This window comes from Ostrinia furnacalis, unplaced genomic scaffold (assembly GCF_004193835.3).
Source record: "Ostrinia furnacalis isolate ACB-3 unplaced genomic scaffold, ASM419383v2 OfSCF4059, whole genome shotgun sequence".
Lineage (NCBI taxonomy): Eukaryota > Metazoa > Arthropoda > Insecta > Lepidoptera > Crambidae > Ostrinia > Ostrinia furnacalis.
Genome location: NW_021134298.1, coordinates 22,596 through 48,121, shown reverse-complemented (window position 1 = coordinate 48,121; position 25,526 = coordinate 22,596). Strand labels below are relative to the sequence as shown.

Here is a 25,526-nt window from a genome sequence, read left to right as displayed (position 1 = left end):
TTCAATACAAACAAACAAATCTTTCCTCTTTATGATATTAGTGTAGAAGTGTAGATAAGAATTGCCAATAAAAAACCCAACCGAAGGCCAAGTTCGTCTCGGGGAAAAGTTAAACTGTCATTGGACCCATAACGAAATAATGTAAACGGAAAATACATAAATTAGACAAATTTAGTTCGAAATAATTCGCCTTTTTAATCCAGCGTAAAGAGAGTGAGACCTTCTCAACTTGACAGGATCTGAATTTGATTCCCAGGTGGGTCAACATCTGTGTAAAGTCACTGGTGTATTTAGTTCCCAGTTTTGTGACTTCTCTTATATGTTTTCACTCACAAGATAAAAAGAAAGAAAAACTAAAAGTATTGAGGGTAGATTGTGTCAGGTGACAAATATTTAATTTGTAGCGAAGAATACCTTGTTTTACTAGATAAAAAAAGAAAATAAAGAAGTATTACATATCATAATGTGCCATTTATTGAATCATCCTTAACACGTAATATTTCGTGATATCGTGGCCGGGTCGTAAACTTTAAAAAACACTTTCGCGCGCTTTTAAATGTCAGTGAAGGAATGGCGGCGTCTGCCGCTCAAATGTCAAGGTCACTCGCATCTCGATTGAATCGAGTTTATCAAATGGAAATAGTTGACATTTGACTTATTTTATTACCTAACCTACCTATGCTTAGGGTCACAGATATGGTTAGTGGGGCATAACGGTTCCAGATTTTTTACTCTTTCTCAATTTAATGGCCTACTAGGGTCTCTTTGAAATACTATACCATAGGTACCAACACTATTCTAATCATACAGGATCAGTGGCGTAGCGTGGCTTTTCGCCGCCCGGGGCCGTCCGGAAATCCGCCGCCCTTTATTTTAATTATAAATATTTTAAAGTTTAAATATTATATTGAATGGACTTCAGGTACACTATTCACCTTATTTGTTGAAAGTCAAAATAAACTACCACGCACTGCTTCAGAAGGAAAATACATTAAAGAGAAGCAATTGCTTGAAACCCACAGGAAGTTTGATTTTCTTAAATAGCTCAGCTTTATTATGTAACACTAGGTGTATAACAATAAACAATAATAACAAGTAATAAAGTATTTATTTGTCAATTGAGAGTAAATATTATCTTAAATAATATACAGTGTGAGTCACGTTAAAGTGTACATATGAAAATAGATGAAACTAGACCTATTTTTATCGACAAAAAAGAGGTCAAAAAAATTTTGAGATTTTTTTAAATTTTTTTATCGAATTTTTTTTCTTCCAATTACTTATTGTAAAGAAAACGTAATAACTTTTAAACTAAGCGGTATATCCTGATAAAATAAAAACAGTAATAATGCTAAATAACAGGCGATACTAAAAAAAATACATAAAAAATACACAAAAAAGGCCAACAAATAATAAAAAATGATACTTTTTGAAAAAAATCTGCTTAAAAATTCGTGTTTTTTTTGTTATTTGATAAATTTCTCCAAAAAATGCCTCTATAACCGGTGGTTTTTATTACTTTGTATTATTCTCTATCGTATTACCTTTGTAAAACCAAAAATCGCATGTCTCTATCCCTATCACAACGTTTGCAATGATTGTTTGAACTAAGCCTCTCCGGGCGCGCCATTCAACGCTTCGTTAACAACGAAACTGAAAATGGCTCTAGATTTGTAATGTTGATAAAGACAAGTTAGATTTCAAATAAAAACAAAAGATTTCGAAGTAAAATAAGCATTTTAGTTAAAATTAAAATTGTCTCTACCTGTAGCGGAGAATAATGTTGTGGCAGGCCTTTGTTCAAACGATCATAGCAAATGTTGTGATAGGGATAGAGACATGCGATTTTTGGTTTTACAAAGATAATACGATAGAGAATAATACAAAATTAAAAAAAACCACCTGTTATAGGGGCATTTTTTTGAGAAATTTATGAAATTGTTGGAAGTATACTAATAAAGAAATAACCAAAAAAATACGAATTTTTAAGCATATTTTTTTTTCAAAAAGTCACATTTTTTATTATTTGTTGGCATTTTCTGGGTATTTTATGTATTTTTTCAGTATCGCCTGTTATTTAGCATTATTACTGTTTTTATTTTATCAGGATATACCGCTTAGTTTGGAAGTTATTACGTTTTCTTTACAATAAGTAATTGGAAGAAAAAAAATTCTATAAGAAATTAAGAAAAAATCTCAAAAAACTTTTGACCTCTTTTTTGTCGATAAAAATAGGTCTAGTTTTATCTATTTTCATATGTACACTTTAACGTGACTCACACTGTATAGTGCTCATTGAACTTAGAAGGAATAACATTATATGCTTAATATTATTAAGGGTTGTACCCTAGCTAACCAGCGCCACCATATTTTTTCTTGATTACCTACTTTTGTTTATAGACCGAAATTAAAAAAGTGGTTTGAAAAATGTACATATAAATAATATGTATCGAAGCTATTTTTTAAAATAATTTGTTTGAATTCATTAGATATTTGCAGCAAGTTACAGATTTAATTACTGCTAAAAGTTACCATTTTAGCTAATTTTGAATTTCGAACTTGCAGAATATAATAAATACACGGTTTTAAAAGTAGCTTAGATATGGCTTTAACTATTTACAAACCACTTTTTTATTTCGGTTTGTAACAAGAGAAATCACGAAAGATTATCTGTGGCGCAAGTTTTAGAGGGGTAAGTAAGCTCCTTAAATATTTTTGTCACACTTGTGCGTTTCGTTTCGCTTTATCGGTACGTAACATACATATTACGACGCGATTTGGAATAACTTTTTTTTCTTGTTCATGCAATGATTTTTTTCTTATCCGCCGCCCCCTTTCATATGCCGCCCGGGGCCATGGCCCCCCCTGCCCCCACCAAGCTACGCCACTGAGGTGGACGTCCCACGCTGCGTTTTCCGGTACGCGGCCTCCATTCCAGAACCTTTCTGCCCCATCGGCCGTCAGTTCTGCGTACTATGTGCCCTGCCCATTGCCACTTCAGCTTGCTAATACGTCGAACGGGAAGCATGGTCGATCTGTTTTAATGGTTTCAATTTATTATTTAATGGACTTTAGTGTACAAATTTGGTGTTATTTTGTGTTCTAAAGTGCAGTGAAGTGATAAATTATAAAAAAAACATTGAAATACTTCGAATTTGAGCGCGTATCGAGTGTCGAGTGGGTTGTCGTATGAACGACCCGCTTTGGACTCGGTGGCGTCTCGAAACCTGCTTACGGGCATACTTAACTCCACGGAATCCATGAAAAATCAATAGAACTGAAACACCCACGTTCTATTGATAACTATGTCAATTATTTTTCACTCGACATTGGCAGAAATAAACCACCCAGAGAGGTTTGGTTGTCATTAAAAAAAAAAGAAGTCTTGCTGACGCTTGACGTCCCATCCCAAAGACACCCTCCCGTACCACTCCTATTACTGACTGAGTTAAGTGCTAGAGCTATTTATAAATAATGAGTTTGTATAATACTTTCGAGAAAACAGTTTAACACTGCGATGCATCCACGAGCCAGGTTCAACGTTTCCCTGAGGTGAATTATAATTTATAAGCCTCGCTGACTATAAGGCTAGGTTCACACAGGACCGTGGCATAAGTACCTACCTCGTTCGTTCGTTCGTTTCAGCCAAATGACGTCCACTGCTAGACAAAGGCCTCCCCCAAGGTTTTCCGCAATGAACGGTCCTGCGCTGCCCGCATCCAGGCTCTTCCCGCGATTTTTACCAGATCGTCGGTCCACCCTAGTAGGAGACCTACCTAAAGCCTTTAATTTAACTAAAACTTAACGGTTATCATCATGACAAAAGCTAAGCTAAAAGATACTGAAGAAAAAATACAAAGCTATCTTATTTTATCTCTTCCCAGGACTTTCCAAAAGAAAGTCCCAATGAAATAATAAATGACGTTATTCATTCAGCCGCCTGATTTGTTTTCTTGGAACTTTATCTTCGATTTGTCGAAACTTGGGTTTGAATCGAATACTATTTTGCTATAAAAGAAGAAAAATGGAGGCCTGTACGTTAAAAAAATCACTCAACGGAATTATACTGCAAGAACCCTGTCTGTACTCGCCTTAACAACATGCGTATGCGCAACGATGGAATTTCAAATCTGAGTCACAGGTAGGTAGAAGCGAGTTTATACCAACCTTCTTTGACCCTTGGAAATGATAAATAAGTTAAATAACTGCTACTGGTGAGTAAAGCTGGGGTCACAAATGTGTCACAAGTCACAACCTTGGCGCAACCTTGGCGTCAAAAATTCAAACTTCTCATATATTTTTTAATAAAAAAGCCCAATGGTGTCGGTAACGGACTGGCCGAATCGTGATCCGAGAAACACGGGTTCGAACCCCGCTCGATTCACAAAACGCACGACGTCATTTTATCAATATTTTTTTTAACACATCTAACGAAATACATCCTTATCACCAGCAAAACATCAGCGCGACAGTTTTTATTTTCAGTACACAAATGCTGGGAAAGAGCGCCACAATATTTTTTTCCCCCGATTAGAAAAAATCATAGATTCGTGGCTGTACATAGAGTTGCAGTGGTGGTAAATGAGTAGCGAAAGATAAACAATCATCATCATCATCATTTCAGCCACAAGACGTCCACCGCTGAACATAGGCCTCCCAATGACTTCCACATCGCACGGTAAGATAATCAATATGAACTGAAAACTTTGACGGGGTTTTCTCAATTGCTAAGTCTTTATTACTAAGTTATAACAATATTAAAGTGCACTTTTAACTCTAAAATAACAATGTAATAACTAACATTGTACTGTAGGTGTGCCGAGTGAAAGGATAGTAAAGGTCAAACAATTTTAGAGCCTGCAATGCCTAAGTTTGTGTCGAAACGTAATGCCAGCGTTGGGAAATAATAATTTAGGTTTAACAAATTGCAATCTAATACAGTTGTTGCAGTTTCATTATTTTTAATTCAAGTTAAAAGTTGAAGCCTTAGGGCACATAGCTTTTTTATTTTCCTGAGGTTTGAAAGAGTCAACGCACTCTCAACCTGTGGTACAGTCTTCAACACATTATACTTAATTATGTTACCAAAAACTAGTTACATAAGTTACCTATTGTTCTACCAAAACACAAGAATGAAAGAAAGAAAGAAGTCTAGGGTCAGACTAAATGCCAGAAAGGACAAGCCAGTTTTTTCTTCTTCTATGCCTTTTTTGACACTACTGTCAAAGATAGTGAGGAAAATGTATAACCCAATTTTGCCCAAAAAAAACTAAAAAAGGCGGGAAAATAAAAAGTTAATTATGTGTAAAAATCAAAAAGTTTCTAATCTTTTAATCGGCCTAGTGTATTCTTAACGCCCTCGTTATTATTAACAATATTGCAATTAGTTTCATAACAGATTTTCGTAAGTAGCACCCACGACCGGTTAGCGCAGTTTTGTAATATAACCGGTCGGTGTACGTAAATAAAAGTGAATTTGACTCGCTTGGTGATAATTTGAAGGACATAGCTTCGACTTGCTTTTATTTTATTTTTAATGCCATATTAATTGGGGCGGACTTAACTCCTTATGCCATTCTCAGCCAGCTAACCTTTGGGCTGAACGGAAAAAACAATATGCAGCTGTGCTTTTTTCATCCTTGTTCTTAAAAAAAAAAAAAAATTTTTAGGTACGTGAAGTTACTGTTTTGTATGAAGAATTGTACGAAAACAACAGTTCAGTAGGTAAATAAATTGTATAGTTTATTTTTTTTGTAAAAATGACTATCAATTGATTGAAAGTCACACTCCTCTCTAGTGTTCCCAAAATTCACGAGCAGAGCAAAAAACGTAAAAAATTACAAAATAAAAGATTTTTTTTTAATAAAATACTTAAAATTTTATTGTATAAGGAACGTAAATATAAATCTCATTTTATTCATGACTAAACTATTTAAGTACATTTTATATTATATTTTACATACTTACATTCGTTTTTTGAAACTGTTCAAATAATTTATATTAAGTTGTATTCTAATTTAATTATCAGCTTAGCTACTTGATATTATTGAAATTACGTAATTAATGATGTATTACAGAGATAAATGACTTTGATAAAGAAGTTTTATTGAGCGTTTCCATCAGTTTTCATTTCCAAAACTAGCCTACATTAGTTAGATCTTACTTTCTTTCGCCACTTCTTAGCACCATGCGATATGTTGTCCCGAAGTGGTGGTAGGGCAAGCTATATTCGGGACGTGTATAAGTGCTCAAAAAAGGTCTTATACAGGATGTTTCTTTTAGGTATCAATTCGTTATTCGTGATATACCTACTAATGATTACATTCCCAGGTATATTTAGTGATTTTACACCACCTTACTACAATACCACGTATAATCACAAAGAATACTTGATGGTTTAATCGCCAGGTATGTTAAAAAAAACTTGCACCAGTTTTATACTAAAAAAAATACAGCCTGTATACAGAATTTTGATCCCATCTTCATGTATGTTAGTAATTTTCGTTCGTAAACAAAGAAGTAGAATAGCAACTATAAAGAGAGACCTCGGAACAAAAGCTTACTCTACGACACGTTAAAAAGGCGCTTTTTCATTAAGTAAAAAAGTTACTGAATTAAATTTTTCACTTCTTTTCCATTAATTACTTATTTGAACAGATTCAAACGTTAAAAAAGTCCATATGAACACTGAGACTTTTTTCTAAACAAATACAAATAGAGAAAACAATAAACTTTTTAGGACGAACATTAAAACAACTGGAGAAATGGATTTTATTTAATTAGTGTATTAAACAAGATATTTTATATTGTTATGAGTTTTAAACTCTTTTAAATAATTTTAAACAACATGACTAGGTTTAAAACTTTTGAATAAAATCTGTGTTCATATGGACACGCATTTTATACAAACTAAGTCTTAAAATAATGTATTGCTATGTGATGTCTGACATTTATATGAAATTTTATATCTTTGCAAAGATTAGGCAGTAAGAATAAGAATAATTAAAAAATACTTAATTTTTACAAAATTAAAAGTCTACACTTAACGAAATTAATGGAAGTAAAAATTAGCGCGTTTATAATTGAGTGTAGTTTTATAAATTCTAATAATTAAGGATTAATTAATTGATAATTATCATAACAAATTGAGATTGTGATACTGATAATTTATTACTTTTGGCGCGAAAATTTTGCTATCAATTCTTTAAAAAAACTATAGCACCAATCAAATTAAAACACTGCAAAAATTTAATATGAATAGATTGTAATCATTCGCAATACACTTTGATAATTTTTCGAGTACATATTTTTCTGTACCACTAGTGTTATACTAAGTAGTTTTTCTGTTTAATTTAAATATTTTATGGAATTCAAATTTATAAAACTACACCCTGTATAGAAAAAGCCTGACATATTGTTATTTAAATTTCTCTAATAGCAAGCAATATCCTGAACTATGAGATCTGTTTTTAATTAACGAACACATTAAAAATTTCCAAATTGGCAAGCTGTCTTCAAGTTTTTATTGTAATTAACAAATTACGCAATTATTTTTAATTATCAACAACAAAAATGGAATATTTTGAACAAATGTTTATAGTGTAATTAGGATTTAAAATATAATTATATAAATCATTAAATTATAATTAATACTTGCAAACACATCATTTAATGAACCGTTCATAAACATAAAAAAAACTGTTGATTTTGAAAGAAATTTAAATATCCAATTTGATTGTTTAAAATAATATTTCGTAAAATTTGTTATTGCACCGTAACTTTACAATCGATTATCACAAAATTCTGACTCACTCATCAATGGTTACCGTTCAGTCCGTTGGTGGCTGGTTCCGAAGCACTCTTCAAATGGAATGGTGATATGGAGAACACTTCTCCTCTGACCAAGTCTTCAAGGTTCTCTCCACCATACGAGAGCAGCGGAGAAATCTCAACATCTATGTTGTCAGCTATTTCTCCGCCTGCTTCTCTGATGTACTTTCTGTGGAGACGTAGAAGGTCTTCCCTGGCAGTCGACGGGCAGTCCTTCTTAGCTGAATCAGCGTTTTTCAACGCAGAGAATTCAACATCTCTAGCTACTTCTAAGCAAATAAAGTTCTCAGCGAACTCGAACACATCGAAAATAAACTTTTCCATTTTAATACCGTTGGGTTCTGAGGGCTTTTGACGGACGCCATTGTCGTCTACGAACGGGATCTTTTTCTTGGCCACATGCAATTTCAGTTTTGCTTCGAATTCACATATTTTGGACAAGAATTCTGAGGAGAAGTAGTGGTTACAAATGTTACCAGCGGAGAAAGTAAGTCTTCCATCAGGGTTCCTAGAGTTTGCTGCTTCGTCAGTCAACTCAGAATATTCCACAACCTTATAGTGACCGTTCACACGACAAACCACACCCACTGCTTCACTGGGCGTAGACTTCAGCACAACCTTTGCAGCGCAGTCTGCGTTCTTGCTCTGGCAGTAGCCAATAAACACAGGGTCTGCCACTTTAATTAGAATATTATCAACGGAATGAGCGTGCAGATGCTTGACACCCCTTTTAGCGATGTCCTGAAGAACTCCTTGGGTTTTCAAAGCTCTATAGAGTCCTCCGTTACCGTCTGGGGCAGATGCAAGCTTGTGTTTCTCGTCCAACAATACTTTTCCATCAAAGTCAAAGCACGGTAACCTCCCTTGCTCGAAGAACACAATGTTATCTTCATTCAAACCAAAATATCCGTGGTCTCTAAAGAATTCCGCTGTAGGAGCCTTTGTGTGTTCAGAAGTCATGATGTACCATGTAATTTTACCTTCCTTTCCGTACTTTTGAGCAGCCATACGTTGCACTCTCAGGATTCTCTCCGCTTGAATTTGGAATAGCGTTTTCTTAGAGGGTAGTCCAACATTGTACATGCCTTTAGGGTGTCCGAAGCCGAGTCTGGTGGCTTGACCGCCAGCAAGCAGCAAGACACCCACTCTTCCTTCAGAAATCTCTCTAAATCCAATGTTTTCATACTCTTCTATCTTCTCGTTAGTGAGTCCAGGCACAGACTCGTAGTGCGTTTGCGGGATCGGCTTCAAATCGTCGTCCGTTTTCTCTAAAATAATCTTCGTGGTTTCGTTGGCGCGGCGAAAAGTTTCGTTCACTTCCGCTAGGTCTAGCTTCAGGATCTCCTTGGTGAGTTCATCTCGCTCGGAGTCGGTCAAGTCTGGCCAGAACCTGATAAGGTGCTCTTGACCGTGGGCAGACAAAGTTTCCTTCAATTTTTCGTACGACATCGCGATACTATTATCAGGTGCGGCGCGGGCGATTAGAAAGCGACTACTAGTTCATGCTTCGCGCCGCGGGCCGAGCCGATCTCCCTTCCACAACAATATTATGAAAGGAAGCAAACACGTCGGCGCCGCTTGACATTTTCACGGCATTCTTGTATTTACATTTTACATTCCCGACCACGACACTGCCATCGTGACGTATTGTCGTCGGTAGCGAATCGTCGGCTCTAATTCTAGTCACGTTGAGGATTTAGTTACTATAACTTCAAAAAGATGAGTAAAAAACCAGCAATGTGTTCAGTTTGCCATTATCAATTACGAAATGTCAAATGATAATGAGATGACCTGTGGAGATGACACAATAGTTTAGTTCAGAAACTAATACAAAGCGATAGAAAATTTACTTATTTAAATTAATGGAAAATTGGGAATCAAACTTATACAATCACAGAGATAGAAAGAAAAATGGAAATAAAACACCCATTGAAATAATCAAAATTTCGTATAGCGAACAAAAAAGTTTTTGAACGTTTCCTTTTTAATAGGGATGTGCATTTAAATTCAATTGATATTCAATTGATTCAAAGTCAAAAGTATTTTCTTATTTTCATACTTAAAAAATAATGTAATAACTTTATAATATAATGAATTTGGTTAAGTATTAGTTGGGATTTGGAGAAATAATATTTCTTGTAGAGATTTTGAGAAAATTATGTAGTGCATTTTTTTCAAATCTCGAATTCTCTACAGCTCCCATTCTCGTTCATTTCATTCCCATGTGCCATCTACGTCAAATAAAAATGTCAGTTGGCGTTGTCAGAGACGCACTTTATTTACTTCTGATAATCGTGGAATTTTTGCTAAATATATTAAAAAGTTTGGGTAACATCGTGGTATTTTTACTAAAACAGCTGATACAGCTATTGTTTAATGTAAACATGACGGAGACGTCGTCTAAGAGGAGAAAGCGGAACAATAGTGGCCCAAACAATAACCCAACGGTTGCAATCCGTGGTGTTATCAACGCGAATTGGCAGAAGTTTCTATCGAGTAACCTAATAATGGACAAGAAAACAGAGAAACCAGCGGAGGCAGACAATAAGGAGCACTACACAGGAACTTTCCGCCGCGCCAGAAAGAAAAAGGGGCAAAATGTTAGCGTAGAAAATAACCTCAAAACTTTGAATCTGAACCAAACAAACAACAATGTCGATCATAAAGATGTTTTGAATACCGAGTCAGTGGATAAAAATGACGGTAAAGTAAAAAATAACAACAAAAAAAATACTTTGACAAAATTTATAGCAATGGACTGTGAGATGGTTGGTGTAGGGTACGATGGCAACGATCACATGCTGGCCAGAGTGTCTCTAGTTAACAAATTCGGTGACTGCATCTATGATAAGTTCGTCAAAGCCCGGGAAGAGGTCATCGACTACCGAACAGAAGTCAGCGGAATCCGTAAAGAGGACATGTTGAACGGTGAAGACTTCACAACGGTACAGAAAGAGGTAGCAGAATTAATCAAGGGCCGTGTTTTAGTCGGTCATTCGTTGAAAAACGATCTGACTGTACTGTTTTTGTCACATCCGAAGAGGAATATCAGAGATACGTCAAGATACAAACCTTTTAGAAAAGTAAGTTTATGTTTTCTCTCTGAAAAACTTAAAAGGATGTTATGATTGTATATTCTTAAAATACATTTTTTTAGCATTACCTAATTACTTTCAATCCATCTATGTATAATATATGTATAAAACTCAAAGGTGATTGACTGACTGACTGACATAGTGATCTATCAATGGACAGCCCAAACCACTGGACGGATCGGGCTGAAATTTGGCATGCAGGTAGATGTTATGACGTAGGCATTCGCAAAGAAAGGATTTTACGAAACTCCACCCTTAAGGGGGTAAAATGGGATCCACGCGTACGAAGTCGCGGGCGGCCTCTAGTTTGTAAATATTTAGCTTTTGCCAATCCACTGTTGGACCCCCACTGAGCCCAAACCCTGGTTAGGTAGATTACTAGCCTACTTATATTATTTTCCTACCTTTAGATAAATACAGGTAGATATTTTTTTGGTAGACAAAACTCCTCTTATTTTTGTGATTGGCTATTATTTTAGTTAAAAATAATTTTGCATTCCATAACGTAAGGGTACCTTGATTGTCCTGTCTACTAGTATTATAAAATTGGATTCCTGATACATACTTACTTTAATATTTAAACGTAAATCTTTATTTGCAGATCACAAAAGGCAGCACTCCATCTCTAAAACGCCTTGCAAAAGAAATCCTCGGCATAGACATACAGCATGGCGAACACAGCTCCATAGAAGATGCTAAGGCTGCGATGCAATTGTACTGCACCGTAGCAAAGAAATGGGAATCGAGCATGAGTGAAAAGAGAGGGTACAATAAGAAATTTCTCGAAGATTGACGATACGTTATTTTTAGATAAAATTAGTATGTAATAAAGAATATTTTTGTATTTGCCAAATTTTTAATGTAAATATTGGTTTACATATGGATTTTGAACTGGATTCAACTAAATTTACAGTAATTTTTTAGTAAGCAAAATTCTTGTTGTTTTGGAAGTCATAATAATATGTAAATATCTAATGTTCTCCTTTTTAGTTTTTATACATAGATACTAGTTTATTTGCTGCTTTTGTTATATTAACGAAATCAATAAAGTAATGACTACAAGTTTGTAATCTTTTTGATTTGTTTGGATTAGGAAATAAAATTAGGAATAATTCTAAAATCACCTCCCCCAACTATGCTTTAGACACACTATGTCTATGAAAAACGTAAAAAATGCAAGTGACGCTGCCCACCTAAGCATTTTTCTTTGATAAGTAAAAGAAAGTCCGGTCGCCGAGCACGTAGTAATATAATAGCGTACGTAGTAGGCAGTAGCAATATAATTATGCGCGAGCGATAAGGATTGGTAGCTTGGGGTCATTGGACGAAATTCTACGTGCTCGAGGACCGGACTGTAGCCACTATTTATCTATAGGCGTCAGTGTTACTGCTACTGCTACTCTAAAGGGAAGTACCGTTAAAAAAATGCTTGTTCATTGGTAAGTATACTCATACGTTGCTAACCATTCGACTAATAAATAACCTTGCCCTTGTATGAACTTGTGTCAAGTGTATGAATTTCGTCCCATACAATCGTTTACATTTGTATGTGATCGCTTTTCCAGTGTGTTCAGTAATAAATCATTTTTGAATTGTTACATCTGACTTTTAATGTTAGTCCTATTCATATCACTTGCTATGTAAATCTACCGTAATGTAGTGCCATATAGCGTTCTCTATAAGTCAACCTAAGCAGGCATTTGTTTGCATAAAATGCATAGGATTCTTTTGAAAAGAAGATTTAAGTATTCTGATGAGCTTTTATTATTTATCATTATGAAAAATATTCTGAAACATGTCATAGCAAATGCTACACATACAGTATCTTTCCTCCCCTAATCTGTTCAATGTTATTTTCATGGTTAAACTGCTGAACAAATTTCGATGAATTTTGGTAAAGGGATTAGACCTGATAAACGTGCAATAGGGGACAAATTCCTATTACCAATTAGGTATGTTATAGCCAAACTAACGCTTGCAGCTATCGTCTCGGCGATGGCTATGGCGATTACTGCGCGTGCGTGCATAGATCGCCGCGAGCCCGCGACCAATAACAGGACGCGTTGATGTGAACTCATCGCTACAATTTCATGCAGGCTGCATGCGTTGGTTTGGCCGAACCTTGTATTAATACAAGCTAGCAAAAAAAAAAACTAAAAAGATTGTGTCCAAAATATTTTATTGCCATTCAAACCAATATCCTTAATGAATAACTTAACAAATTATTAACATGTCACTATAACTAGCTAGGAGGTCCGCTTTGCAACTTGTATAGTATTATAAACTATTTACATTTGACTATTCACTTAAAAATACAAGGAAAAACAACTCTTAAGGCTATGCTGGAATTATACGAAAAATACTAACTTACTGCTACAATAAAGCTCTTTTTCGTTTAAATGCTGTTTATATTACTATTAAAAAAATAAAGAATTACTACTTATGTGCTATGGAAATTTGTGTTTTTATGAGTTGAAGTAATTTTCAGCTTTATGCGTTAGTGGGAATATATTTCCCACCATATTTTGAACTTTATTTCTTTCACTTATGGTTCAAAAACATTGAAAAATTAGGATTTGTTAAGCCCATTAAAGGCTTAAATAACTTTATATGGTCAGCAAAAATATAGCCTTAAGAATTTTAATAATATGTTGCAAAACAGGCCTTCGAATATACACAACATTTATAAATATACAAGCGACCACTGTCACTTCATTTAGGACCACCTAGGGTGAATTTTAGGACCACTTAGGTTGATAGAACGTGTTTTAAAAAATCAGATTCAGATTTTTATAAAACATGGAATAAAGTGTATTGGAATTGACGGAACTAGAATTCGCTGCCTGCTGGTCTTTCCCACTATAATCCGGGCCTTTTCAAGGCGAGAGTTAAAAGGGCACTTACAGGGCAGGTATGTATCTCACATGCTCTTTCTTTTTCAAACTTAGTTAATTTCATTGATTGAATTCACCGTAGTCAGTCCTTCACAAGTTTGGTTGATTTTTACATACAAATTGACATTAAAAATAACAGTATCTCCGATAACACAATGCTCTTTATAAAAAAAAATTAGATGACATCTATCTACTTTATTTTAAACGAAGAAAAATCTTAAACCAATATCACATTCAAGAATTTTATAAGATTTTTTTCATTTTCTAGAAACCTACCATGCTTATTCTATGGGCCATGCACTTTCACTACTTCTTGATAGTTATCTGACAGATAACTTCTTGATAGGCTATAAGGGACCATCAGCAAGTGGTTAAATAAAGGACAAAAAGTTGCATCAATCAAATACTGTCCATACAACATCGGTGTAAGGTGTAATTTTCAATGACATCAAGTGAACACATTTTGATCTCAGATAATGCACCTTAAACCAACGGCATACGGTTGTGTATTGCTTGATACTACGACTTTTGACAGGTGTCAATATTTGACATTTACATTCCCATATTAGTAGCATGCGCATTAAAACTGAACGCAAGCAAAAACATGCTTTACTGTTCACTCTTTATAAGGCAGTGGGAATAAATTTCCCACCATATTTTGAACCTTATTCGCTTGTCTTAAGTTCCAAACACAATGATTATGTTTTGACTGTTAAAAGGTTAAATTAATATGATATGAAGCCCGGTCTCCGAGCACGTAGAATTTCGTCGCGCTCGCACACTCTGCGGCCGCCCGTCGCCTAGTCGCGACAGCAATATAATTACGCGCGAGCGACAAGGATGGGTAGCTAGGGGTCATTGGACGAAATTCTACGTGCTCGGCGACCGGACTATAATTATTATTAAAACTGGTAGTTACTTAATCATAAACATAGAAGTACATAATATAATTAACACTTAAATATTAAGAACCTAATATTGGACTGAATTACATAAGACAGCGCCCCCGGCGCTTATTTAAGGAACTACAATAAGTTCACTTAGGCCCGATTCGACCAAACTTTTATCCGAGAATAACTCCTGGTATAACTGGCACATTGACAGTTTCAGTATGGGATATAATATGTCAAAATGACAAGTTTATTCTGAGATTAATATTTACTCTTGTTTGGTCGAATCGAATCCACCCTTAATCATGGGCCGAGTTTTCCATCGTTGGATAAATTTTAAAATAAGTTTGGCACATTGACAGTTTCAGTATGGGAAATATATCAAAATAACAAGTTTATTCCTCAGTTAAAAGATATCTGACGATTGAAAAATCTGCCCTATTAAATAATACAATATTCATTGGATAGTTGACAACGTTTGACAAAAATTTAAAGGCCTCAAGTTCACTAAAACTCTTGAATATTATTCATTTACTTGACGAAAAAAAAATCTATAGGACAGTGACGTTTTGACAGCTCATATAAAAGTGCGTCAATTGACTGTAGATGTCAACTACCCTACATTTTATACATTTCATTCATTCATTCATAAAATACTTAATAAGTATTGTATTAATTACTGCTTTTATTCAACTATTTATAGTAAATAGTTGAATTAGGTATAATAAAAATTAAAAAATAACAGTTATTGTGAAGAAACATCATGAATTTGACAGAATTTTTTGCATTTTCATTTATTTATTTAAGATTTTATAAGTACAATCCAAATTATGTGTACTTTCAAAGATTTTCTGTCTTGTTTTGTACATTTATACAAAATAGAGTCAGAATAACAAAATTTATCAACGTTAACCAATTTTTTTACAATATTCACATGAGAATGACCTCTGTTGAGACTTGAATCTTCGTTCTTTCGACTCTTCTACTAAAATAGAAATAGCGAACACAGTTATTTTCTTAATGAAAATCTTACATAGTTTAATTTCTAAACTTAGAATCAATTTACATTCAGTTTTTTAAACGTTTAATACCTATTTTACGTTACACAACAATTAAAATTTCATTACTAATTAATATTAGGATGAGATGCGCACCTTATTTTAACCGTAACTATAACCTTAACCTGTGTTTTTTGTTTGGGACTTGTAAAAGTGCTCTTTGGGAGCCTATTTGCATAAATAAACAATTTGAAATTTGAATTATCGAGTTTTTGATAGAAGTAAAGAAGGATGGTGCTTTGACCGTAACTATAACCGATGTTTTTGTATGGAGTTTGACAGATTTTTGACGTTTGTCAAAGTTAAAGTAAGATGGTGCAACTCAACCTTAGTATTTTCCAAGCTGATGAAAAGAAAGACATGACTTTTACATCACCTTTGGTGATGATAACATCTCTTATATTTTGATCAAGTTAGTAAATTAGTTTACATACTTTCATTAATCTTTTAGTATTTATTTCACATCTTTTGTTAAACCGTGACAAGTGAAAACAATAATTATAATTTTGACATAACCAACGAATTAATATGACAGATTTGTTTGGAAGTGGCGCCATCTATTCAACTTCCGTCATTCTTTTTTCAAAATCCATTCAAAATTGGCGCGTAGTGCAAAATTTTTTTCTTTACTGCGTTTTGCTCTTATTAGTAATTATTTTGTATGTTTGTGTGTTGAAGTATTATTTTAACAACATTCCTCTTAAATTAACAATGCGTTCACAATTATTTATACTATCGTGCCAGCTTTGTTGAACTATTATTAACACAGTACGACTTAGGACTTGATTCTGCATCAAAATGTATTTCCTGAACACTATAATAATCCGAGCGTTTTCAAGGCGAGAGTGAATAGGCACTTACAGGTAGAGATGGGTAGTGGGTAAAAACCCATTTCACCCGATTGGGTTAAAACTGGGTGATTTGGGTAAAAACCCGGTTTTTACCCATTATCACCCATTCTGGTGGGTGAAAACAAAAATAGCGTTTTTTTAAAGTGAGAAGTGGTATTTGTTGCTAAGGGGGCGTTCTAGTGTTACGTAATGCAATCTGGAGGGAGAGGAGGTCTTGAAAAACGTTACAATGCGTTACAGTGGCGGAAGGGCGGTTCGATTTCAAGTTTTTAAGTAGAAGTACTTTGTAGTTGGTGTTGTTATTTGTAACTNCCCCCCCCCCCCGATATCCCCCCCCCTCCATGTCCTTGCCATCATCACAAATTATTGTGTTCCTACTAAATTTCTTCTACGATAAAATTGGTTCTACGATTCTTGAAATAACACCATTTTATAAAATAATTGGTCACATCATCATAACGTGATCAATTTTACGATTTTGCCACGATATAAATGCATATTGGTGTTAAATTTGACTTATTACTTATTAATCAATAAACTTAAATGAGAAAAATTCAATAAAAATAAAGAAAAGATACTAATTGAAATAATTATAAAATTATTTGTTTTCACCCGGTGTAAACACCCACGGGTGGAATGAAACGGGTTTTTATTGGGTTTTTACCCTCATGTGGGTTTTTACCCGGGTGGAAACCCATCTCTACTTACAGGGCAGGTGTGTACCATCCTAGACTGCATCTCACTTAACACCAGGTGCGATTGCCTGAATACCTGTCTTGTCTTGCATAAAAAAAACAAGGTACGAAGAGTTTAGCAGGAACAGAGTTGCCATCACTGTCTCACTTTAATTTATGTGAAAAGAAAGAGACACAAAACTAAAAATTAAGTGTGTTACTGTTTAGATTTCCTGCAGACTATAGACTTTTAAAGAGTTTGTTCGGCTTCTAATTTGTATGAAGAATCGGCCGGTACCAAGTCGGTGTAATGTGCGCACTTCCATACATGCCCATACTGATTAACAGCCCGACCAAACTGTCGGCTAATCGTCGTCTTAGTGTGAAAACCTCGTAAATGCGTTTTTTCTCATATTTATGCATTTCGGACAATCTTAGAGTTTTTTTAGGATATTAAACCGGGTTAAATTGTAGGTAGGTACTTATTGTTTTATTTTTTGGTACCAAATAAATGTTTTTTCTTTCTTTCTTTTTTTCAAATTTACATGTAAATTAACAAAAAACATAAAAGACGCTGTACAAAAATTTTACAGCACGCAGTTTTATCTTCCTCCTGAAAAAACTCTTTTTGACACTTAAATGAACAATAAAATAATTTTATTTATTTAAGAGGTTTTCACCTTTTCACTCTAAGCCGTAACGATAGTCTGCGTTTTGTCATAAGATTCCAATGAGAATGTAAGTATACAGTACACATACTTTTACACGTGACTATACAGAATCAAGCCCTTACAATTAGCATAAACTAAACGTAACTTAGACAACACGTAGCCCATATACCTGTCTCGCTCTAGCTCTGTATAGCGGCGCGGTGGTGCGAGGAGAGCGGCGAGCTGGTTGCCGACTCTACGCACGATTCCGACGCTTGCTCCGCTAGGTCTGTGGTGATCTGGTGGAGAAAGTTTGTATTGAGGTTATGGTGGTTTGAATAGTTTAAGAGTAGGCGCACACCGTTGATTTTTAGTTGGCCGATAGTTGTGCCCGATTTTAATTTGTATGACGAATCGGCCAAATCGAATCGGCGTAGTGTGCGCACTCCCATACATGCCCATACTGATCAACTGCCCGACTAAACTATCGGCCGACGAAAAATCAACGGTGTGCGCCTACTCTAAGAGAGAGGTACCTAGTGAAAACTTCATATTAGCATCGTCGGCCGTTTGGTGTAGTGGTTCAAAACGGCCTACTATGCCGAGAGGTCCCGGGTTCGATCCCCGGCCGGGCAGAAATTGAAATGATGAATTTTAATTTCTTTGACGGGTCTGGGTGTGTCTATGTATAATATGTATGTATTGAAAAAGTATTTAAGTAGTTTATCCGTTGAGCTAGCACCAATAACACAAGAATTTTAGTTGCTTTCTTTGAGGCTATATGGCGCTGTATTTTTCTGATTTCTGAACCGGAAGCTGGACAGAAGTTGAGCAGAGAGGTGATGTGGAAATAACGAAACTTTCGGCTATAGTGAAAACGGTCATTTATGTCCAGTGGTAGATTTCTACAGGCTTTTATAATCTTGGGTCCCGTTTCATCACACCCACGCTCAGTACTGTTGCGCCAAACTATCTCTCTATCTAAAGCCTGGTCCGTGAGCACGTAGAATTTTGTCCAATGACCCCAAGCTACCCATCCTTATCGCTCGCGCGTAATTATGTTGCTGTCGCGACTGTGCGACGGGCGCCCGCAGTGAGTGTGCGAGCGCGACAGCAACATAATTACGCGCGAGCGATAAGGATGGGTAGCTTGGGGTCATTGGACAAAATTCTACGTGCTCGCAGACCAAACTATAGACTCATCATCATTTCAGCCACAGGACGTCCACTGCTGAACATAGGCCTCCCCCAATGATTTCCACATCGCCCGGTTGGTAGCTTGCATCCAGCGCCTTCCTGCTGCCTTTATGAGGTCGTCGGTCCACCTTGTGTCGATGTAGACTTTCTTACCTTATAATGCGCGTGCGCCGTACAATCCGCAGGCAATCTTAGGGCTTTCAGTAAGGCAGCCAAATGGTGTGGAGGCTCGCCGGCCGCTAACGCCAGTTGGACTAGTCGCGCGACACAATATCTCTACTCAATTAATGACCTACCTTTACTTCTAATAAGGTTCAAATTTGCCTGCTAACTAAACCTAGACTGGGTGAGAGACTCGTAATCTACGTAGTCTAGAATTTTAGACTTCTATGATAAGACCTAAGATGAAGCAGGACGCAAATCACATTCTTGATTTCATTTGTCTCTTTCTTCCTTGAATTACATTCTAGTTATGCTAGTCTATATTTTATTACCTAGCAGATAAAATTCACAATGATGAAACTACTAGAAAATAATTTTTTAAATTTTAATTTTTGAGAAAATTCCCAAAATTTCTGGAAAAGCGGGATTTGATCTTGGGTCCTGTCGCATCACAACCGCGCTTTTTTCCGTTGCGCCAACCGCGCTCTTATTGTCCCTGCCGAATCTACCAATACCTTTACCAAAGGCTTGACCTTCATCATCATTTCAGCCACAGGACGTCCACTGCAGAACATAGGCCTCCCCCAATGACTTCCACATCACTTGATTGGTAGCGGCCTGCATTCAGCGCCTTCCTTCTACCTTTATGAGGTCGTCGGTCCACCTTGTGTTGATGTAGACTTTCTTACCTTATAATGCGCGTGCTCCGTACAATCCGCAGGCAGTCTTAGGGCTTTTAATAAGGCAGCCAAATGGTGCGGAGGCTCTCCGGCTGCTAACGCCAGTTGGACTAGTCGCGCGACACAATATCTCTACTCAATTAATGATCTAACCTTAATTTCTATTAAGTTAACTCAACCTAGGCTGGGAGAGCCTCATTCCTACGTAGTCTAGAATTTTAGGCTTCTATGATAAGACCTAAGATGAAGCAGGACGCAAATCACATTCTTGACTTCATTTGTCTCTTTCTTCCTTGAATTACATTCTATTTATGCTAGTCTATATTTTATTACCTAGCAGATACAATTCACAATGATAAACCTAGTAGAAAATAATTTTGTAAATTTTAATTTTTCATAAAATTCCCAAAATTTCTGGAAAGCGGGATTTGATTTTGAGTCCTGTCGCATCACACCCGCGTTTTTTTCCGTTGCGCCAACCGCGCTCTTATTGTCCCTGCCGAATCTACCAATACCTTTACCATATCGAAGGCTTGACCAAGCGAATGTAGACTCATCATCATTTCAGCCACAGGACGTCCACAGCTGAACATAGGCCTCCCCCAATGACTTCCACATCACTTGATTGGTAGCGGCCTGCATCCAGCGCCTTCCTGCTACCTTTATGAGGTCGTCGGTCCACCTTGTGTTGATGTAGACCTTCTTACCTTATAATGCGCGTGCGCCGTACAATCAGCAGGCAGTCTTAGCGCCTTCAGTAAGGCAGCCAAATGGTGCGGAGGCTCGCCGGCCGCTAACGCCAGTTGGACTAATCGCGCGACACAATATCTCTACTCAATTAATGACCTACCCTTACTTCTAATAAGGTTCAAATTTGCCTGCTAACTAAACCTAGACTGGGTGAGAGACTCGTAATCTACGTAGTCTAGAATTTTAGGCTTCTATGATAAGACCTAAGATGAAGCAGGACGCAAATCACATTCTTGACTTCATTTGTCTCTCTCTTCCTTGAATTACATTCTAGTTATGCTAGTCTATATTTTATTACCTAGCAGATACAAATTCACAATGATAAAACTACTAGAAAATAATTTTGTAAATTTTAATTTTTGAGAAAATTCCCAAAATTTCTGGAAAGCGGGATTTGATCTTGGGTCCTGTGTCGCATCACACCCGCGTTTTTTTCCGTTGCGCCAACAGCGCTCTTATTGTCCCTGCCGAATCTACCAATACCTTTACCAAAGGCTTGACCTTCATCATCATTTCAGCCACAGGACGTCCACTGTTGAACATAGGCCTCCCCCTATGACTTCCACATCACTTGATTGGTAGCGGCCTGCATCCAGCGCCTTCCTGCTGCCTTTATGAGGTCGTTCTTACCTTATAATGCGCGTGCGCTGTACAATCCGCAGGCAGTCTTAGGGCTTTCAGTAAGGCAGCCAAGTGGTGCGGAGGCTCGCCGGCCGCTAAAGCCAGTTGGACTAGTCGCGCACCCATCTCTGCTCGCGCTGCGCAGTGTCGCGGAGTTCTATAACAAAAATAAATAACCATAATAATTTTGTCGGCCGTTTGGTGTAGTGGTTCAGAACGGACTACTATGCCGAGAGGTCCCGGGTTCGATTCCCGGCCGGGCAGAAGTTGAAATTATGAATTTTAATTTCTGTGACGGGTCTGGGTGTTACTATGTATAATACGTATGTATTAAAAAAAAGTATATAAGTAGTATATCCGTTAAGCTAGCACCCATAACACAAGCATATTAATTGCTTACTTTGGGGCTAGATGGCGCTGTGTGAGATTGTCCAAAGATATTTATTATTTATTAAATAATATTAGCCTTCGAAATCCAATGGAAAGGACATGATAGTATTGGGACACCACGAAGACGTTCAAGATAAAATCAAATGGCGGCGCATGATCAGTATGAAACCAAACGTTGTTCATATCTAAATATTTACAAGTTTACACTAGTAAACTTGTAAATATTAGTAATAAATGATTGGGAAAGCCGATTCCGCATAGCGTCTTATAAGATGCAAAGGCAGGCCCTTATCAGGCCACTCATACATACACGTTCCAAATATAGCCACTTCGGGACAACATATGGGCTGGTGTTTAGAAGAAGTGGCGAAATTTTGTCACTTTTAAAATAACTGTAAAGGATTTCTTAGTAATTAATCTCATGTTGCAATATCTGTATAACAACATGGAGCAATATAGAATTTGATTTAAACGACAAGACTACATGGGCTTTGGGAGGCTACAAGGGGAGAGGGGAGGAATCAGTTTTTTATTTAGACAGGGTCCTCCCCTCTTAAAACACTTACCAAGGCATAAAATATGTTAGGTATGTATGAACTTGCGATTTGAAGGGAGGAAACGCAAAGAAGGAAGACGAAAAATACAGAAAAAGAAAGGAGAAAGAAGTACTAATTTGAAACCTGATTTCCTGAATAAATTATTTGAATGAATGAATACTCACGTAGGCTGTAGCTGTCTCAGCGAACGACAAGCGGCGGAGACTCGCGGTCTCAGCGCTTCTAGTCGCGCTAGCACAGTATAAGAAGAAGAATACTTACGTAGGCTGCAACTGTCTCAACGAGTGGCACTCAATAAAACTCCGAAGAAGAAGAATAATCACGTGGGATGAAGTAACCTTAGAGATCCGCACGCAAGAAATCACAGAAGAATAAGATACAAGTGTGTTGTCGATGATACCACAGAATAATAACAAGTACCTACTACGTACAGAAGTTTTACTTCGCGAAGGTATTTAAAAAAAAGTATGCTCAATGTCATTAACAATATGGTGTAATTTAGCCTGTCTCAAGAGTCAAGCACCATTTTGTTGACAAACGTCAGTGATCGGCACTGCGCCGAAGCTATAGGGCTGACTTCGGTAAAATGATGTGACGTGAGGTGCCAAACTGCGGAAAATGGCGGAGGAAATACATGATTTAGCATGAATTATCATGAATAATATTAACTACTTATTTACCTCTCAGTGTCTTGAGGCAACTTAAAAAAGTACATTCTGTGTTATTGTTATTTAGGCAGTTAAATACTGCACAGTATTTAGTACAGCATTTTCTTTATTTTCTTCCATCATACACAAGAATACGCGTGCGTGAGTCAATGTTCGCTCGTATGTGAGGCCTTGTCGAATAGTATCCTGTAGGTGGGCCATCGTGCGTGTTTTGTTTTCGATGTAAACTCGCGGAGATGAACAGGCCTGGTTTTTTACCTGTAGGTATTTAACGTGTTATTCACACAAAAAGGGGCTATAAACACAAATTTCGCAAATCAGTCCGAATAGAGTCAATGCACTAATTTAGGGAATTTGTGAAGTTGTTGTTATTATTTAAACAAGATTAGTATACCGTTTGAATGGGGATAGACTAGAGAAGTTTTGATAAAATCCGAAGATCGCTATCTCTTTTAAAAAAAAATTTATAGCCATGTAAACTTAAATGTTCAGTCCATTTTTAACTTTTCGGAAAAGTTCAAAGCTGAATTAAAAAAAAACTAGATGATATTTGCCAGTAAATTTAGATTTGATGCAACCCTATGTCAATGCACGTCAAAACAAAATATTTACTTTGAGGCTACGCTTAGTAGTTTTTTTTTAAATCGAAATTAAATGATGCGATTTGGGTATTTTGGTGAAATTACTAAAAAACTTAATATAAAAGTAGCCGCCTGACATGGAACGTGTTATGGGGGCTGAAAATATAGGAAATGACCCATTCTATCCGCCAAATCATTTTGGCACACGATGCGCCAAACACCCTGTATATCAATTTTGTATGAAAGCCATACTATTATTTTATTGTATTATTTATGAATACTATTGCATATGTGTTACTTAAACATGTTTTTAATGTTTTTAAAACTTAAAATCAGACAAATAAAGCAAAAACGTAAAATCTTGTTTCAAATACGAAAAAATCAACTAAAAAATAAAAATCTTATATCAAAAAGTACAAATACAGTCACAAATTTTAAAAATTGATATAATATCGTCAAAACCGGCTTGATATATATATCGGATATATATCCGATATATATCTTGATATATATCCTCGAACCCTGGTCAAGATACGCTCTTCTTGAAAGCTTGCAGGTCGTATCCGTCCGGAAACACCGCAGACGACAGTCCATTCCAGTTTGGTTGTACGGAGCAATGTTACATAAGTAAATCTAATTAAGATGGAAGAGCGAGGTACTCCTAAAATAAGTATCGAACGATTACTTTCTGGGAGACCCCGATAAAGATTTACTGGAAAGATTTGTAGATTAAATAATTACAGTGCTACATCGAGTTGAAATATCGTATCACGTCACCATTGTATAGAATTTTTACAGTATAGTTTGATGAAGCCTTGCATCCAATATATTTTATTACAACTTGGTCAAGTTATTCGTATTAATTCTATACCGCCTACTTTATTCTCAGTTTGGCCCTAAGGTTGACTGGCAGAAAATGCCGAAAGGCATTAAGTCCGCCTTATGTACACCGTTCTATGTGCATATAAGTTTTAAATAAATAAATAAATAAGTTACGATAAAGATTTACTGGAAAGATTTGTGGATTAAATAATTACAGTGCTACATCGAGTTGAAATATCGTATCACGTCACCATTGTGTAGAATTTTTACAGAATAGTTTGATGAAGCCTTGCATCCAATATTTTTTATTACAACTTAGTCAAGCTAAGTGTTATGTATCTACCATGTAATATGTGTGTATGTGTACCTATGTGTATGTGTACCTATGTGTATGTGTACCTATGTGTATGTGTACCTATGTGTATGTGTACCTATGTGTATGTGTACCTATGTGTATGTGTACCTATGTGTATGTGTGTATGTGTATGCGAGTATGAGTGAGTGTTTACAAAATGTTTTGGTTTGGTTTAAACATTGGTCTTATGTGTGTGGTTAACATTAAGATTTATTTAGTGTAAAAAGTCAGCGGCAGTCACCATTTTATCAGTAAGAAAAGAGGCCTTGGGGTGGGTTGCACCATCTTACTTTAACTTTAACAAACGTCAAGGGTCTGTCAAACTCCATATAGAAGGCACCGGTTGTTGTGGTCGCGATTGGGGTGGGGTGGTGCAATTCAACCTAAGTGTTTTACTTGGCGTGCCGTCGTCTGTACCTATACGTATAATGTTATTTAGAGGCTATGTAATAACAGTACTGTGAGAACTGCTGCCGACAAACTGTGTCACAGTTTGGCAGAAAATATTAATGTTTTTAAAAAAAAAAAAGTTACGATTAAGATTTACTGGCAAGATTTTTAGATTAATTTTATTTTATTTTTATTTTTATTTTATTGTTAGGAAAACAAACAGCATTCTATAACACATATAGAGTTACCAATTAAACTTCACATTTGCCAAAATAGTTTTCACAAATAGTTTATACATAGGTATCGTTTTTAAAAATTGAGTAAACAGAAACAGAAAAAGAAAACAAATTTTTTAGATTCTATGTTAAATATACTATGACTTGGCAATTAATTTAAACTCGAAATATCGCA

At 36.1% G+C, this 25,526-nt stretch overlaps 3 protein-coding genes across 3 annotated transcripts in view; 1 reads left to right on the top strand and 2 right to left on the bottom strand.

The window, feature by feature from the left end:
• Window positions 1-6,016: 6,016 nt before the first annotated feature.
• Window positions 6,017-9,497, bottom strand: mmy (UDP-N-acetylglucosamine pyrophosphorylase mmy). The gene has a single exon (XM_028312642.1). The coding sequence runs from the start codon at window positions 9,277-9,279 to the stop codon at window positions 7,816-7,818; it is 1,464 nt and encodes a 487-aa protein (XP_028168443.1). The 5' UTR covers window positions 9,280-9,497; the 3' UTR covers window positions 6,017-7,815.
• Window positions 9,498-10,044: 547 nt separating this feature from the next.
• LOC114358627 (RNA exonuclease 4) lies at window positions 10,045-12,245 on the top strand. The gene is made up of 2 exons (XM_028312643.1): window positions 10,045-10,913; window positions 11,527-12,245. Exons 1-2 carry the CDS (start codon window positions 10,053-10,055, stop codon window positions 11,716-11,718), a joined length of 1,053 nt encoding a protein of 350 aa, XP_028168444.1. The 5' UTR covers window positions 10,045-10,052; the 3' UTR covers window positions 11,719-12,245.
• A 5,095-nt stretch (window positions 12,246-17,340) lies between these two features.
• Window positions 17,341-25,526, bottom strand: part of LOC114358625 (nuclear pore complex protein Nup98-Nup96-like) — a 29,555-nt gene continuing 21,369 nt past the window's right edge. The window contains exons 19-21 of the mRNA XM_028312641.1: window positions 22,464-22,530; window positions 21,362-21,509; window positions 17,341-18,241 (exon numbers count right to left, since the gene is read on the bottom strand). Coding sequence (XP_028168442.1) covers window positions 18,143-18,241; window positions 21,362-21,509; window positions 22,464-22,530 — 314 coding nt within the window. The 3' untranslated portion in view covers window positions 17,341-18,142. The remainder of the gene's footprint in view (window positions 18,242-21,361; window positions 21,510-22,463; window positions 22,531-25,526) is intronic.

Excerpts from the sequence above, each read along its gene's own strand:
- mmy (XM_028312642.1), bottom strand. The coding sequence starts at position 9,279 with ATGTCGTACGAAAAATTGAAGGAAACTTTGTCTGCCCACGGTCAAGAG.
- LOC114358627 (XM_028312643.1), top strand. The coding sequence starts at position 10,053 with ATGTGCCATCTACGTCAAATAAAAATGTCAGTTGGCGTTGTCAGAGAC. Across the intron at positions 10,914-11,526 it reads GATACAAACCTTTTAGAAAA|ATCACAAAAGGCAGCACTCC; the intron begins GTAAGTTTATGT and ends CTTTATTTGCAG.